This window comes from Chinchilla lanigera, unplaced genomic scaffold, assembly GCF_000276665.1.
Source record: "Chinchilla lanigera isolate Chin_1 unplaced genomic scaffold, ChiLan1.0 scaffold00029, whole genome shotgun sequence".
Taxonomy (NCBI): domain Eukaryota; kingdom Metazoa; phylum Chordata; class Mammalia; order Rodentia; family Chinchillidae; genus Chinchilla; species Chinchilla lanigera.
The window spans coordinates 23,349,469-23,363,609 of NW_004955430.1; the positions used below are offsets into that span (position 1 = coordinate 23,349,469).

Sequence of the window (14,141 nt, forward strand, 5' to 3'; positions counted from 1 at the left end):
GCTGGCTCTGGACCTTTCTGGTTCCCAACATCATAGGGAATTTGGACCTGTACATGGTATATCTTGTTTGTCTGTTTGTTTGTTTGTTTTGTGAGACAGGATCTTGCTCTGCAGTTCAGGCTGGCCTTGAGCTCACTTTGTAGCCCAGGCTGGCCTCAAACTTGCAAGGATCCTCCTGCCTCAGCCTCCTGAGTGCTAGGGTTACCGGCGTGCACCACCATGCCCAGCTACATGGTATATCTTGGTTCCTCTTTTTTTCCCATTCCCCTCCCCTCCCTTTAACTCCCCTCCCCCTCCTCATTTACAAAGCTTTGCTTCCAATTTATCCTTCTTTTCTCAGGGAAAGGAAGAAAGGGGAAAATATATTTATAAAACAGCAAAGAAATGATATGCTCAAACCTCAGGAGTTACTGGTTACCTGCAGGAGGGGACAAGACTAGGCTGGAGAAGATGACAGAGGGAGATGAGCTTCTGAGGCAGAGGAGAATCACTTGAGTCTCCAGTTGTTCCCAGGCCAACCAAAGCGGGCATGGTTTGACCAGTAGCTGCCCCCACCACCAGCAACGGACTGGGACAACTTGCTTCAGTCAGTTCCTCTCCCATCTAGCAACCGTGACTTCCTCTGCTATTTAGCAGCCATTCTCCACTCCACGTCAACATGAGGGCAGTCCAGTCAGTACAGTGCCCCTCCCCTGCTCCCTCCACCGCAGACACTACTGTTGCCTTTCTGAAGAAGGAAGGGAGCACCCTGGCATGGCTAAGGTCAGGGAGAGAGGGCTCTCAGCCCATTATTAATGTCCCTAACACCACTACTCCCCAGCTAGCCTTCCAGAAAATTCCCTGGCTTCAGGCCTGCTGCCTCACTGGATTGCTCCCATGACAGCTGAGGCTGTCCTAGAGCCCCACACCAATCACAAGCCTGTACTTGAACCAATCACAGGCCTGCAGCCCCTACATAAGCAGTACTGCACACACTTCTCAGTTAGCCTAAGAAGGCTCCTCCAGCGTGCTCGCTCCCCTGTACTGTATAGGACACAGTCTGTTAGACTTGCTTTGGTCATCCTGTAAACTTACTAATGATTTCTCAAATGCTGCAAAAGTCCTTAAATCTACTTAGGATTCTTATCCTAAGTAGTGTGGACAAATGGATCAGTTCAAAAACAGAACAAGAAACACTAGGGCCTGCTAGGACTGAGGGGCTCCAGAGACGAGGAGCCAACAAAAATCAGCAGCAGAGACCAGAACCCAGATGAGTTAACCTATGTCATCTGCCACAAGCTGGCACTGGACAGCGGCAGTCTGCAGCAGCGGTGACTTGGCTTTGTCACCGGGGGGATACAACATTATCTGGTGGCATCAAGACTGCTGGCAGAGCTGCACCTCGCTGATTCATGATTCCCACCTGAAATGGGTAAAAGAAGCCTAGCTGATTAGCAACACTGCTAGTGGTTATTATGCTCCTACACTGAATGGTGAGTTCATGCCTGTTCAGTTTCATGCTCCGTAACATATGCGCGTGTGTGTTTTTTCCATTAATTAAATATTACACTTTTAAAAGGAAAGAGATAATCAGATCATCTGTTTACAAAAACGGAAATAGAAAGTCATAAACTTCCACTAGAGAAGAAAAAACCCACAAATGCTTCCCCAGATACAGGAGTCAGGAGTCCCCGCCTCAGACCCCTTTGCTGCAAACTCTTCTTTCACTCTCTCCTCTGTTCCTTCCATGAGTGGTGGTACACAAGTGTTCTTTCCTCAGGATTTCTTGGCTCTAAAGTCATAAGTTTATTTACAACTTAACACACGGTCACATTAAACAAAACAAAGTCCTTTTAAATTCAATGAAAATCATGGCTTATAGTAAAACTACGGCAGAGCATTTTTATTTTGTAGTTCCAAATAGGGAATCCTGGTGCAAAGTAAAGAACCAGGTCTCGGTGCACTTGAGGTGGATTGAGAAACCTTTGCTTCAGTGAGGCACAGGTGATTAAATGTGTTTCTTTGCTCTGTTATTTCTTGCTTTCAGCTTCTGAGCTTCTTTCACTCCCCACCCCAAGCCCACACTTCTGCTCTCCCTCCTCCAATTCTTAACTAGGTGGCATCTCCTCCACAGAGCTCCCCAGCCCAGCCAAGCCCAGGCTGGTGCACCATCATATTCCACGAGGGCACTTGCACTCTGCAGCTGCAATGCCTGCACTCTATGGGCTCTTCATATTTTGCTGGGGCAGGGGCCCATTCACAATATTTCCCACAGTGCTTCTAGGTACAGTAGGGTCAACTGTAACCAATGTGTGAATGCACACCTTTATGAAGGAATAACCACCCTGCTGTGTGAAATCCATTCACATAAAGGGACAAGAGGGAATATGGAATAACAGGAAGAATGTGGCCCATGGAATCAGACTGACTTGTCAGAATATCCTGTCTGAAACCAGCTTGCTCAGCCAAAGCATTACTAAAACCTGCTGGCCTTGTAGACTGTCTGGGTCCACCTATACCACTATAACTGAATACCAAAAACTAGGTAATTTATGAACAGCAGATTTATTTCCTACCATTCTACAGGCTGGGACATCCCAGGAGATAGCGTTTTGTGAGGGCCTCCCTGCTACATCATAACATGGCAAAAGGTATCATCGTGAGGGAACACGACAGCCTCATGCCCTTGTACAGTAGCATTAATCCAGTCCTGCAGTGGGGACCTAACACCTCCCATCAGGCCCTACCTCCTAACACAGCTGCACTGAAGATTAATTTCCCAGCATATGCTTCTGAGGGGAATACATTCAACCCACAGCATAGTGTTACTGGAATTAGCAGTGATAACATACGTGAAAATAGGTCCCTATGGTACTGACTTTAAACAGTGGCCACACATTTGAAAAGAGAGGGGAAAAAAACCCACATTCTGGCTTAGCTGGTCCAGAATGGACCTGGTGGTAGCACTGTTGCAAAATTTTCCCAGGTATGTGCAGGTAGGTGTCAGCACATCAGCACAGGAGAGAAACAAGGAAGGAAATAGTACTTACAGAGCCTCCCCATGTCCAGCACTCGGCTACCACATGTTATATTATTTAATATCCTCCTCCCATAGAGTGGGATCTGCCCCCTCACTACCACATAGTGACCCTCCTTCATCAGGCCTTTCCTTCTCCCATCAAGTATGTCAGCTGCCTTCAAAGCAGATCTGCTTAAGGCTGGGGTGTAGCTCTCTGGTAGCATGCTTGCCTAGCGTGCATGAGGCCCTTGGGTTCACTCTGTGGCATTGGGAAAAAAAAGTAAAATCTACCTTAACTTTCAAATAAGCCATTATATATAAGTATCTTCAAAGTTCTGTGATATGCATATATATATAGGGGGGGGGCTGGGGATGTAGCTCAGTGGCACAGCGCCTGCCCAGCAACCGTGAGATCATGAGTTTGATTCCTGGTACCAAAAATAATTAATTAATTAATTTAATTTAATTTAATAAAAAATATAGAGATAAAAGACACACACACACATACAAAGACAGATAAAAAATGGAGGCAGGGCTACAGAACAAGAGACAAGAGAACAGCTGCAGTTTCCATCAAGAGAGCATGGCAGCTTCAGTGTTCTGGCTAATTCCTTAATAGAAAAGCTAAATCTGCTGCAGCTGACTAGTTCTATGATTTCCAGCATGTATAAAGCATAAGAAAATCCCAGCAACAAAAATCATAAACAGAAGGCTGGACTCATCCTTTTTTGAAAACCTGAAGTAATTACATATCTGAAGTACTCAGGCACTGACCCTCTCACCCTTCCTGCCGTAAACTCCCACCAACACAAGTCCCAAGAGGAAAGAAAAGGGGTCAGAAAGATAGCTGCCCTAGCCAAGATGCCACAGGATGGAAAGATACTGAATTAAATGGCCTCTAAGCCCCTTCAGTTCTAATTATCTGCAAAGAGATTTTGTATGTCACTATCACTAGGGTGGAAAGCAGAAAGAAGAAATAACCTCCAAGTTCCATGAGGAGGGCTTACAGTTCTCCCTTCATGCAATAATCAGGCATAATTTTAAAGCTAGCCATCTCAGCAATGAAAAGACCCATGATTGGTAAGACACCACCTAGATGCATCTCAAAATGTTATGTTGGTGAGAGGAAGCCAGACACAAGCAAGTACATATACGTGATCCCGCTTATATGAAATGCTAGAACAGGACAAACTAATATATGGCAGGGGAGTCAGGGGAATTTGCATGGTGATTATCCAGGCTGGAGAGGGGTAGAGGTCATAAGAGAACCTTCTGGAGAGATGGTAATATGCCACACCATAAGTGTTTGGGTGTATGCAAGTACATAAGTGTAAGGTGTATGCAAACTCACACTCAGCAAATTCACATTTAAGATCTGTGCATTTCTCTGTGAAATTTTACATTGAGAAAAAAAAGCAAGTAAATAATATTGATTGTATTTTTTGATACGCATGCTGAAATGTTTGTAAGAAGTGTACTGATATCAGCAATTTACTTTGAAATATGTAAAGAAAATGGGTTAATGGGTGGATGGATGGAGATGAAGATAAGTGATAAAGCAAGTGTAATAAAATGCTAGTTATAGAGACCAGATGGTAGGTATATGTGTGTTTATTGTACACTTCTTTCAACATTTCTGTATATTTACAATTTTTCATAATAAATGTTTGGCAGGAAAGGAAACAATATAGGGGATGGAAAGGTAGGTTAATGGCGAAGAAAAATCATAGATACTACTGGCATCCACAAGGTTTAAATCTGCTATAAGATGCTCAGGGGAAAAAAGGACAGGAGGATGGCAAAGTTGAGCCACACAGTGATAATTTGTTAGACAACTACTATACGTCAGAGGTGGATACTAGAAGATCATGCAACACCTTATTCTACCATCACAACCTCCCCATCACCGTTTCATAGAGAAGCAGACTAAAACTCAGGCTGGTGCAAAAACTTACTTGAGGCCACACAAGCTGGGATTTGAAACCAAATTAAATGACTGCTAAGGCCTGGCATGGTGGCGCATGCCTGTAATCCCAGTACTCGGGAGGCTGAGGCAGGAGAATCATTGCGAGTTCAAGAGCAACCTGGGCTACAAAGTGAGCTCAAGGCCGGCCTGAACTACATAGCGAGACCCTGTGTCAAAAAAGACCCAAAAAAGAAATAAATAAATGCCCGTTAAGCCCCTGACTCTAAGCTTCCATACTCTTATACAATACAGAAAAAGAACCATGAGCGCAGCATGCGTTTTCTCTTAAGATCAGGACCACACCAACAGCACAGCCATGCCACAGCAGCCAGTGCCACTTCTTGGTAACAGCACTCCCATTTGCACGGACCACTTCATGTAATTGTCCCAGTAGCCCTTGTAAAGTCTGCTACACTCCATCCTCTTCTATCTTCTCTTCACTACAAAGAGTATCTACCTAGGAGGGCCTTAGCCATCATCTCCTTAGTAACAAATAATCCAAAGTGGCTCATTCAATGTCATCAACAGCTTTCCAGACTGTCTGCTCCATCTCTAAAGGCTATAAAACTAAAAACATTTCACTGACTCTTGCAGCTAGATTCTCCCAAGCAAATGGACTCATGTAAGATTTGAAAAGTAGACGGGACTGACAGGAAGAAGTAGCCATAAACTAGGAGGCCAGAACTTACGTAAGATGGTGACAGACATGTCTGACTGCTCAGAGCAACTGTGGCAGATGTTTCCATGTTCTAGTGTCACCGGTACTAGGGCAAAGAAAAGGGAGCTAGAGCCATGCTAGGGCTAGGAATTGGTTTATGACAAGCTGTGTTATTCCTACACCTGCAGTACCCAACCTGGTTCTCCTAGAAATACTATAAAGCTCTCTAATAAATTCCAAGCTGTTTAAACTGTTCAGAGGGAATCAACGGTCTGCACCTACAATCCTAACCAGCATGCCTTCTAAAGGACGCCGCTCCTGCCTCCCAGGCTTGGAGCCTACACAAATGCCAGCCAGACAGTAAATCTGTCCAATCTAGAACAAAAGCTTCCCAGGTAAAAGGGAAAATAAGGGAGGACAGGGGAGCAAGGAGGACATGCTACTGCTCATCAGAGTCTATCAATCTACACACAGTCTTCTAGGCAGGCAAAACCAGAGCAGCCTTTAAATGTTCCAAGAACAGCAACAATAAAGCATATAAAAACAAGGGCCTTTCTCCCCAGAATGAGATTTTGTAAAAGGCGAAAGATTTATATGATCTGAAGAGAAACCAGAGCTGAATGAGATTTGTAATAAAACAGGCCAATCTTAGAAGCTGCTTTGCAAAGGGAAGATCTCATTCCAAAGCCACACTGGCATGGTGTCTAGAGACAGCCTAGTCATGCACAAAGGCGTAATTGTTTTCTAACCATCACACCTTATACATAAAATATTTTTGTTCCCCCCAAAGAAATACTGCAGAGACTCCTGGCTTACTGTCATTACGCACAACCTTTCGCTTGATAAGACAAAACATCTCCTCCAATCACAGTTTTAAGATCCAGAAACAGCTGAAAGTGAGAGAGCTACAGTGGCAGTCAAGGTGAGGGAACCATGTTGGCTAATACCCTTTTTAGTCAAAAATACAGAAAGACTAGCTAGGTATGCTTCTGCTGTGGCTTGTAACTTATTCTGAAGGCAATTCCAAAAATAAGCCTTCAAATTATTTTGAGTAGGGCCAGGAATATAGCTCAGTGGCATAAGTGCCTGCCTAGCAAGCGCAAGGTCCTGAGTTAGATTCCCAGTACCAAAAAAAAAAGAAAAACAAAACAAATAAACAAAAAAAATTTTTTTTGAGTAACAGCATTGTTGTAAAAAAAAAAAAAAAAGAACCTTGCCATTTTGGGGTACGCATATTTGGAAATTCTTATTTGAAAAACACATATTTAGAGTTCACATTCTGTATAGTGAATATAAAGCATGGTCATATGCTTCCTGGTTGATTATACACCAGCTAAGAAGAAAATTAAACATCTGCCATAGCTTAGCACTTGCGGCCATTTGCAAAAAAGGATGCAGAAATTCTCAAGCTGCCAAACATGATACCTTGGTGACTGCAAAGTCCACTTAAAAATAAAGCATGACTTTGGCACTGATCAGAGACTGGACCCCAAGTAGCCAATCACCTGATTTACTTTAGTTCTGGTTTGATTTCTACCAACAGTCCTTGGAATAGTGCTGTTCTGTAGGGCTGAGTGCGGGAATTATAACTCCTTTATTGGAAAAGTTAAAACTTCACAAATGGAAGTGCACCTCACAAATTAGTACTCCAAATATCTTCCCTATTGAATCTAGTGTGCATCTTTCAGGCATCAGGAGATCCTGATGTACTAACAGCCACCAGATAAGTGGTTGCATTCTACTTTTCAGTACCAACCCTCACACACATACATCAAGATTTCACAAACTACACAAGAAAGAGGATAGGACTCAAAAGAAATAAACAAAAAATGTATACCATTGTAATAATAATGGTGCAATTAGGGTACATTTTCTTCCTAAAGAAGTTTTACTTTTGTTATCTAAACTATTTAAGAAAACAAAGGCATCGTTTTGACTACCTCTCCTAAGAAGTTTATGTGTGAGTACTGGATTACTCTATCACCTATAGAGACAAGGTGGTTTTATCACTGTTTTGCAAAAAGCCACTAAACTAAGGGTCAGCAAACAACATCCTATAAGCCAAATCCAGGTCACCACTTGTTTTTGAAAATAAAGTTTAATGGAGCACTGCCAGGTGCCTATTTGTTTACATAATGTCTATGGTTGCATTCTGCTTGCAATGACAGAGTGGAAATTACTTACTATTGGCCTTTTACAAGGAAAGTGTTGGGACCCTCACACTAAACCAAAGAATAATCACCACAGCACATGGCAATGCACCATCAGAAGTGCCTCCAAAGGTCAAATACCATCTCTAAAGAGCTGGGGTCCTAAGAGACACTTTTAGTAAGTGTAGTCCAAGGTAATAACCCCTCAAGAATGAAGGAATGTTCAATGGAATCAAACACACTATATTTGCAAAGAAGCCAAAGTCCATGAAAGAACTGATCCCAAGTGAGTAAACTCTGTGCTAAGGAGCTGCTAAGAAATATGAGCTCTTGGAGAAAAGTCTCAAATTTTTAATGCAGTCTCATCACACTTAGCTAGGTGCCTTCCAGAATTTAGGAGTCTGTCTTCTATTTTTGCAGCACAATAAACAGTATGCTATCTACTGACAGGTTAGATGCACTCCTAAAGGCTGGCTCTTTATTCATCCACCGAAAAATAAAATAAAGACAACAACAGCTACTGAAAGCTACTGCTAGACCCAGTTCTCTTTGCTACATATCTGAGGAAATTAGCATCAGTCAGTGATAAGATATCCCAAAAGCAATCTTGTTATACTCCAGGAACACAGGGTTCCAGAAAAACTCTTTGCACAGTTTAGAGTTTTCTCCCTCACTGAAAACAGCTAATAAAAAAACCAGAACATTAGCTGAGTCTCAGGGCATCAGTCAGATAATGTGGAGCCAGGGAATATTATTTGCTATTTAACAAAACCACAGAGCAAAAAGACCATTTTTAGCATCACCTTTCTGGAGCTTTTCCAACAGTGTCTGAGGAACAGAGATCCGGTTTCTCATTCTGACACTGCCACAAACTCGGTAGAACTTTGAACGAACCGTGATCTCTCTGGGGCCCTTTCCTCACTTGGAAAATGAAGCTCAGGCAAGTTAGATCATCTGAAGCTCTTCAAGGACTCAGCATAATGCCCTGCAAAGGAATATGTTAACCTCCCCTCTCCTTGACTGTTATTTGGATTTATTTTGAAAAATGCTTCAGAAAAAAAATATGGGAAAAATGCCTGGATTACTCCGGAGTTGTGACATGTGACCACTCTGCTACTTAAAATCAAGTTCTTTCAAATTGAAAGAATGAAAGTTGGCTATCAGGGAAAACACAGCTCACCCTCCTGGGGCACAATGTATTGCACTGGAAAATTGTTCTCCCAAACTCTCCTAGTCAGGGAAGACCATTTTAGCACTTTGCTGAATGTTTAAGGAATTACACACAGAAAAGCTTCCATGAGCAACAAGCAATTGAAGACCCAGGAATTCTCCAGCTAAGGACCCTCAGAGAACCCTTCCAGAACTTTATTCAGCCTCCCAGCTAACATCACCTCCCTCTTGCACCCCTGGATGCCAGAGGACCACCACCTTGTTCTTCAGACCCTTGAATACCCTCACCATGTTCAGAACACAAATCAGAACCCTGCATTTGGTTCACATTTACAGTAATGGGCATTGACATGAATTAGGATTATAAACAGACTGTAAAATGAGACGCAATAGGGGAATCAGTTTAAATATTTTGTCACCAGGCCAAATTTTTTTATTCAGATCCAATTGACCTAAATGAAAAAGCAGGGCTAGAATGGGCATGGATGACTGCAAGCTAGTTTGCAGAAGGCAGGCTGCCCTGGCTCAAAACAATCATTTCCAGTAGGAGTGGGAGTCTTTGTCATCCCTTCCACAAGCTCAAAAAGCAAATCAGTATCTCAGAGTCTCCATGAATCCCTGGAAACTGTCACTAGACACTGCTGACCTACTTCTCCCCCAAGGGCATCAGCCATATGCCACCTATGCCGCCAGCCCCAGCCTCGCTCATCACCTGGCAGAAAATGGCCTGCTCGCTCACACAAAGCCCTTCTCCTGAATCCTTATTGCTCCTTTCAAAGGGAAACTGTACATCAAAGCTGTACATCAGAGACTGCCCTCTGTCAATGTTTAATTAAGAAATGAAGCTAGGGCTTGGTGGCACCTATCCTTGGTGGCACCTGGCTGCAGTCCCAGCACGCGGGGAGGCTGAGGCAAGAAGATGGCAAGTTTAGCAGTCTGGGCAACTTAGACTCTGTCTGATAATTTAAATAACGTAGTTCCATGCAAAGACCCTGGGTTCAATCTCCAGTACCAGTGAGGAGGGGGAGGGGAAAGACAGGAGAAGGAGGAAGAGGAGGAGGGAAGAGGAAGTTGGCACAACAGCTTTAACCTTTTTATTGCCAGAGCCACTCTACATAAAACATCCTTCTGGAGCAACTCACCCCATGAAGAATTTTTTTTTTTTTTTTTTACTTTGAGACAGGGTCTTCGTAAGTCACTAAATTGCCCAGGTTAGGCTCCAACTTGTAAGCCCTCTTACCTCAGCCTCCCTGAAGTGCTAACATTACCACCATGCACTACCACGCCCAACAAAGAATACTTCTAAGCAAGTCTAACACTAAATTCTGAAGCTGTGCAACTCCACTCGTCTTAACAATAAATACTGAGCACCCAGCAAGCCAACGCCAGCCCAAGGTTGCCCCTGTCATAGGACTATGCTACCAGCCAGCCAATAAGGAGTGGCAGGGAAAGCCTGTGCCTGAGGGATGTGTAGGGGCCAGGAAGCTAGGGAGGGCTTCAGGAGAAAGGGTGGCCTCTGAGAGCACAAAAGGCTCGCATCTCTGAATTTTATCTATTCATTCATTCATTCATTCATTCATTCATTCATTCATTCGGTGGGGCTGAGAACGAAGCCCAGATCCTTGAGCATGCTAGGCAAGTACTCTATCACCTCTAGCCCTCTTATTTTATTTTACAGGCAGATACTATCTTTAAATTTTAAACTATTTCAAAAGCCGGTGCATGTATCAGTGCAAAGGACACATGAAAACTTCATACTGTCCACTCAATTTTCTGTGAGCCCAAAACTACTCTTAAAGGTAAAGTTTGAGCGTAAGGGGGGAGGAAAGAGGTCAGAGAAAAGAGCAAGACAATGTAAATGCTGTTTTTTAAGAGAACAATTATTAATGTTTTTTGCTTCTTCTGACTTTTCAAGTTTTCTCTAAGGAATATGTAATAATACCTTCATAACCAGAAAAATATACAACACTGAAACAGAACAACTGAAAAACAGGTGAGAAGGGGAATAGTGTTTAAAAAAAAAAAAACCTTCCTGGCCAGGCATGATGGTGCACACCTATAATCCCAGCACTCCAGAGGCTGAGGCAGGAGTGTTGTCCATCAGTAGAGAGTTTTTTGCTTGATTTGGACTGAAATCACAGACTGGAAAACTGCAGCTCTGTTAGTGGCTCTGGGTATTAAGAGCCAGTGCCTCACAGCCCTCAGTGCTACAGCTCTGGGTTCTTAGCTACCCCAGCAGCACCGCGGCAGCCTAGTCTAACCCGCGACCTCCTGCCAGTGGCTAATCACTGCGCCACCAGCTAACAACGGTGGCTGACTCCAGTAGCCTCTGGTCTTTGCCACCCACTGCTGCCGGACACCAGTGGTCAACAGCAGTTGATGCCAGTAGTCGTGCTGCTACTGGTCTCTGCCTCCAACGTCCCCCAATCTTTGTGGATTTTGGCCTCCAATATGAAATTCTTCAGCACTATCAGCCTCTAAAGTTTATAGCTCTTTTTAAGACAACCACTTTTCCCATACCACGCAAGATAAAAATCCCAAGACGTATAGGACTTTTTCATTCCACACTATCCACGAAATAAACCAGGAGCAGATGTATAGAACCAGATTTTCAGACAAATTAAGGAAAGTGCTGCTTATAAAGAGTAACAAAGGGGCAGAGGGGCAGAGTCATCTGAGACTGTCCCACATCTGAGGCTGCTGATGGGTCCAAATTCAAGCACGCTGCCATCAAGGTGGACCTCTTCTGGAGGAGATGCAGGACACCTAGGACAGCTGCACCTGTGGCTGTCAATCAAAGAAGGTCCCCTTCTGGCTTGGGGGGAGAGGTTAGAGGCTGGGGGGGGGGGGAAGGCAGCAGGGGTTCCAGAAGTTTCTATTGTATCTTAAGAGGAGGCTAGCCTGGGCCACATGGTAAATTGAAAGCCATCCTGGACTATGAAGTGAGACCCTATCTTAAAAAACAAAACAAAACAAAACAAAATACATATATATAACTATATATAACATATATATATTTCAAACTATACACTGAAAGTCATCAAACTATACACTGAAAACAGATACTTTGGTCGGTTAACTATGCTTAAATTTAATTTTAAGAAGCTGAAAAAAGCTTTAGAACTCTTATATTTCATTTTAAATAGCATAAATTATAATGGAAAGTTATCGCATGTACAGATATTCCTGTTCAGTTACTGCATGTGCAGAAGGTTTTTACATGTGCAGCAGATATTCCTATCCAATTTCTAGGGGGGCCCTTACAGACAATTATTAAAGGCTGAGAGTGTGGCTCAGTGGTAGAGTAACTGCCTAGCATGTGCCACCAGCATCAGAAAAATGAAAAAGACAGTTATTAATCAAATACAAGTAAGTTCTCTAATGTGAGTGTCACCAGTTTTGGAAGGGGATCCTGTAGCCTACCATTACCAAAGACGACAACTGTAATTCTGTCAAATAAAAGGTTTGTTAAAAAAATAATAATAAAGTTATTGTTTAAAGGGTGCAAAATTTCAGAGGGTAACTCTGGAAGTAGATGGTGGTGATAGTTTCACAACAATGCGAATGTACTTAATACCACCAAACTGGATTTATAAATGGTTAAAAGCTAAGTTTTATGTACATTGTACCATAATAAAGGTAACTTTTTCAGATTTGATTCCTTTTATCAAGTACATTTTTGCCCTACATAACTACTACAAACATGGCGGGGAGTTGCCACAGGTACATGATACATCTTAATCATTTTCAGTACTCCTTCCTTCATCTCTTTTCAGAAAAAGCCAGTACGAAAAGAGATGTAAATGCTCTGCCTGATTCCTCAAGGTCCCTTTACCAGTAAGAAACCTATAGCTGGCTTTTCCAGCACTTCTATTACATTAAGTGGGGTGTGAGGTCCCCAAGCCAAAGTTTTCCCCTTGGTGATTCCTATGCAGTCCACAGATGAGTCTGGGACCACAAATCCACACCTCTTGGGTGAAAGGGAGGTGCATGGGAAAAGCCAACTCCAAATTCACTGCCATTTTGATTTCATTCATTAAACCAGTGTTGGCTGAGTGCCTGCTATGTGCCAGGCACTGGACCAGGCGCAGGTCTAATGCCTGCTTCCTGGACTTTGCAATAGAATGACCTGCTTTCAATCAAAATATGTCACTTCCTTGCAACTTCAAGTAACAATACAGGGTATGATGTGACTCTCGGTTTTCAGAGCAGCTATTTGTTTTCTCATTTCCTTTGTGGCTTTGTACTTTTTTTTTTTTTTCCACTACCAGGAATCAAACTCACGACCTCACGCTTGCCAGGCAGGCGCTGTGCCACTGAGCTAAATCCCCAGCCAATGTCTTTGTATTTTATCCCCAGCCAATGTCTTTGTATTTTAAAATGACAGAAAAGTTGCAAAAATAAGACAAAGGGCTCTATATCCTTTCACCCCATTCCGTAACTTTGGACGCGCTGGCATGCCGGCTTTATTACTGTCTGACCATGCCTGCTCCTTTCCTTTCCGTCCCTCCTCCCTCACATCCATCTGCGTCCTTCCCCTTCCCCCTCCCTCTCTCCTTTGCCCTCTCCTGTCCTCTCCCCTTGCCATCCCCTGTCTCCTTGTATGAATTTTTTCTTGGGACATTTGAGAATGAACTGTAGACATCTCTTTTTATCCCTAAATATTTCATCATGTATCTTTCAAAACAAGCCATTCTCTTATACAACAGTCTCACCTGAGGTACAATCCACAGTAAAATGCTGCCGGGTGTCCACATGATGGGAGGAACGTTATTTGAAGGTTCATTTGAAGGTTCGTTCCTCATCCTCTAAGTGCTCAAAAGAGACCACCTGCAGAGAAACCACAGCTATCCACGGGACTTTGCTAAAGGACCCCGGGCAGGAGGAAACTCATTATTTCAAAATTCCTTCCTGTGTTACTTAATGAAGCTCTCTGACAGTAGTAACTGCCTTCCACTTAACCTGATCTCCCCATGATTCAACAGTTTTATCTACTTTGGTTGTATACTCACTGAAAGTGTCTAGATGAAAATACTGCCATGTAATGAAATTCAGTAGCATTCCTTCCACATCTTCCCAAGTAGAAAGGACCCAATCCCAGTAGCTCTTCTACCGAGCCCCTCTCTGAGGACCCTCAGTTTAAAGCAGCATTTTTTACCTGATCATCTTCAGTCTCCTAAAGAGCTTTTCTAGGCACTT

General features: G+C 43.2%; 1 protein-coding gene across 3 annotated transcripts in view; it reads right to left on the reverse strand.

The window, feature by feature from the left end:
* Positions 1-14,141, reverse strand: part of Osbpl10 (oxysterol binding protein-like 10) — a 298,636-nt gene that overhangs the window by 264,851 nt on the left and 19,644 nt on the right. Inside the window, exon 1 of one of the 3 annotated variants that reach the window (XM_013515705.1) lies at positions 13,658-13,809. The exons of the other annotated variants lie outside the window; for them this stretch is intronic. Coding sequence (XP_013371159.1) covers positions 13,658-13,728 — 71 coding nt within the window. The 5' untranslated portion in view covers positions 13,729-13,809. Of the gene's footprint in view, positions 1-13,657; positions 13,810-14,141 lie in introns of those variants that run through there. 3 annotated transcript variants of the gene reach the window in all.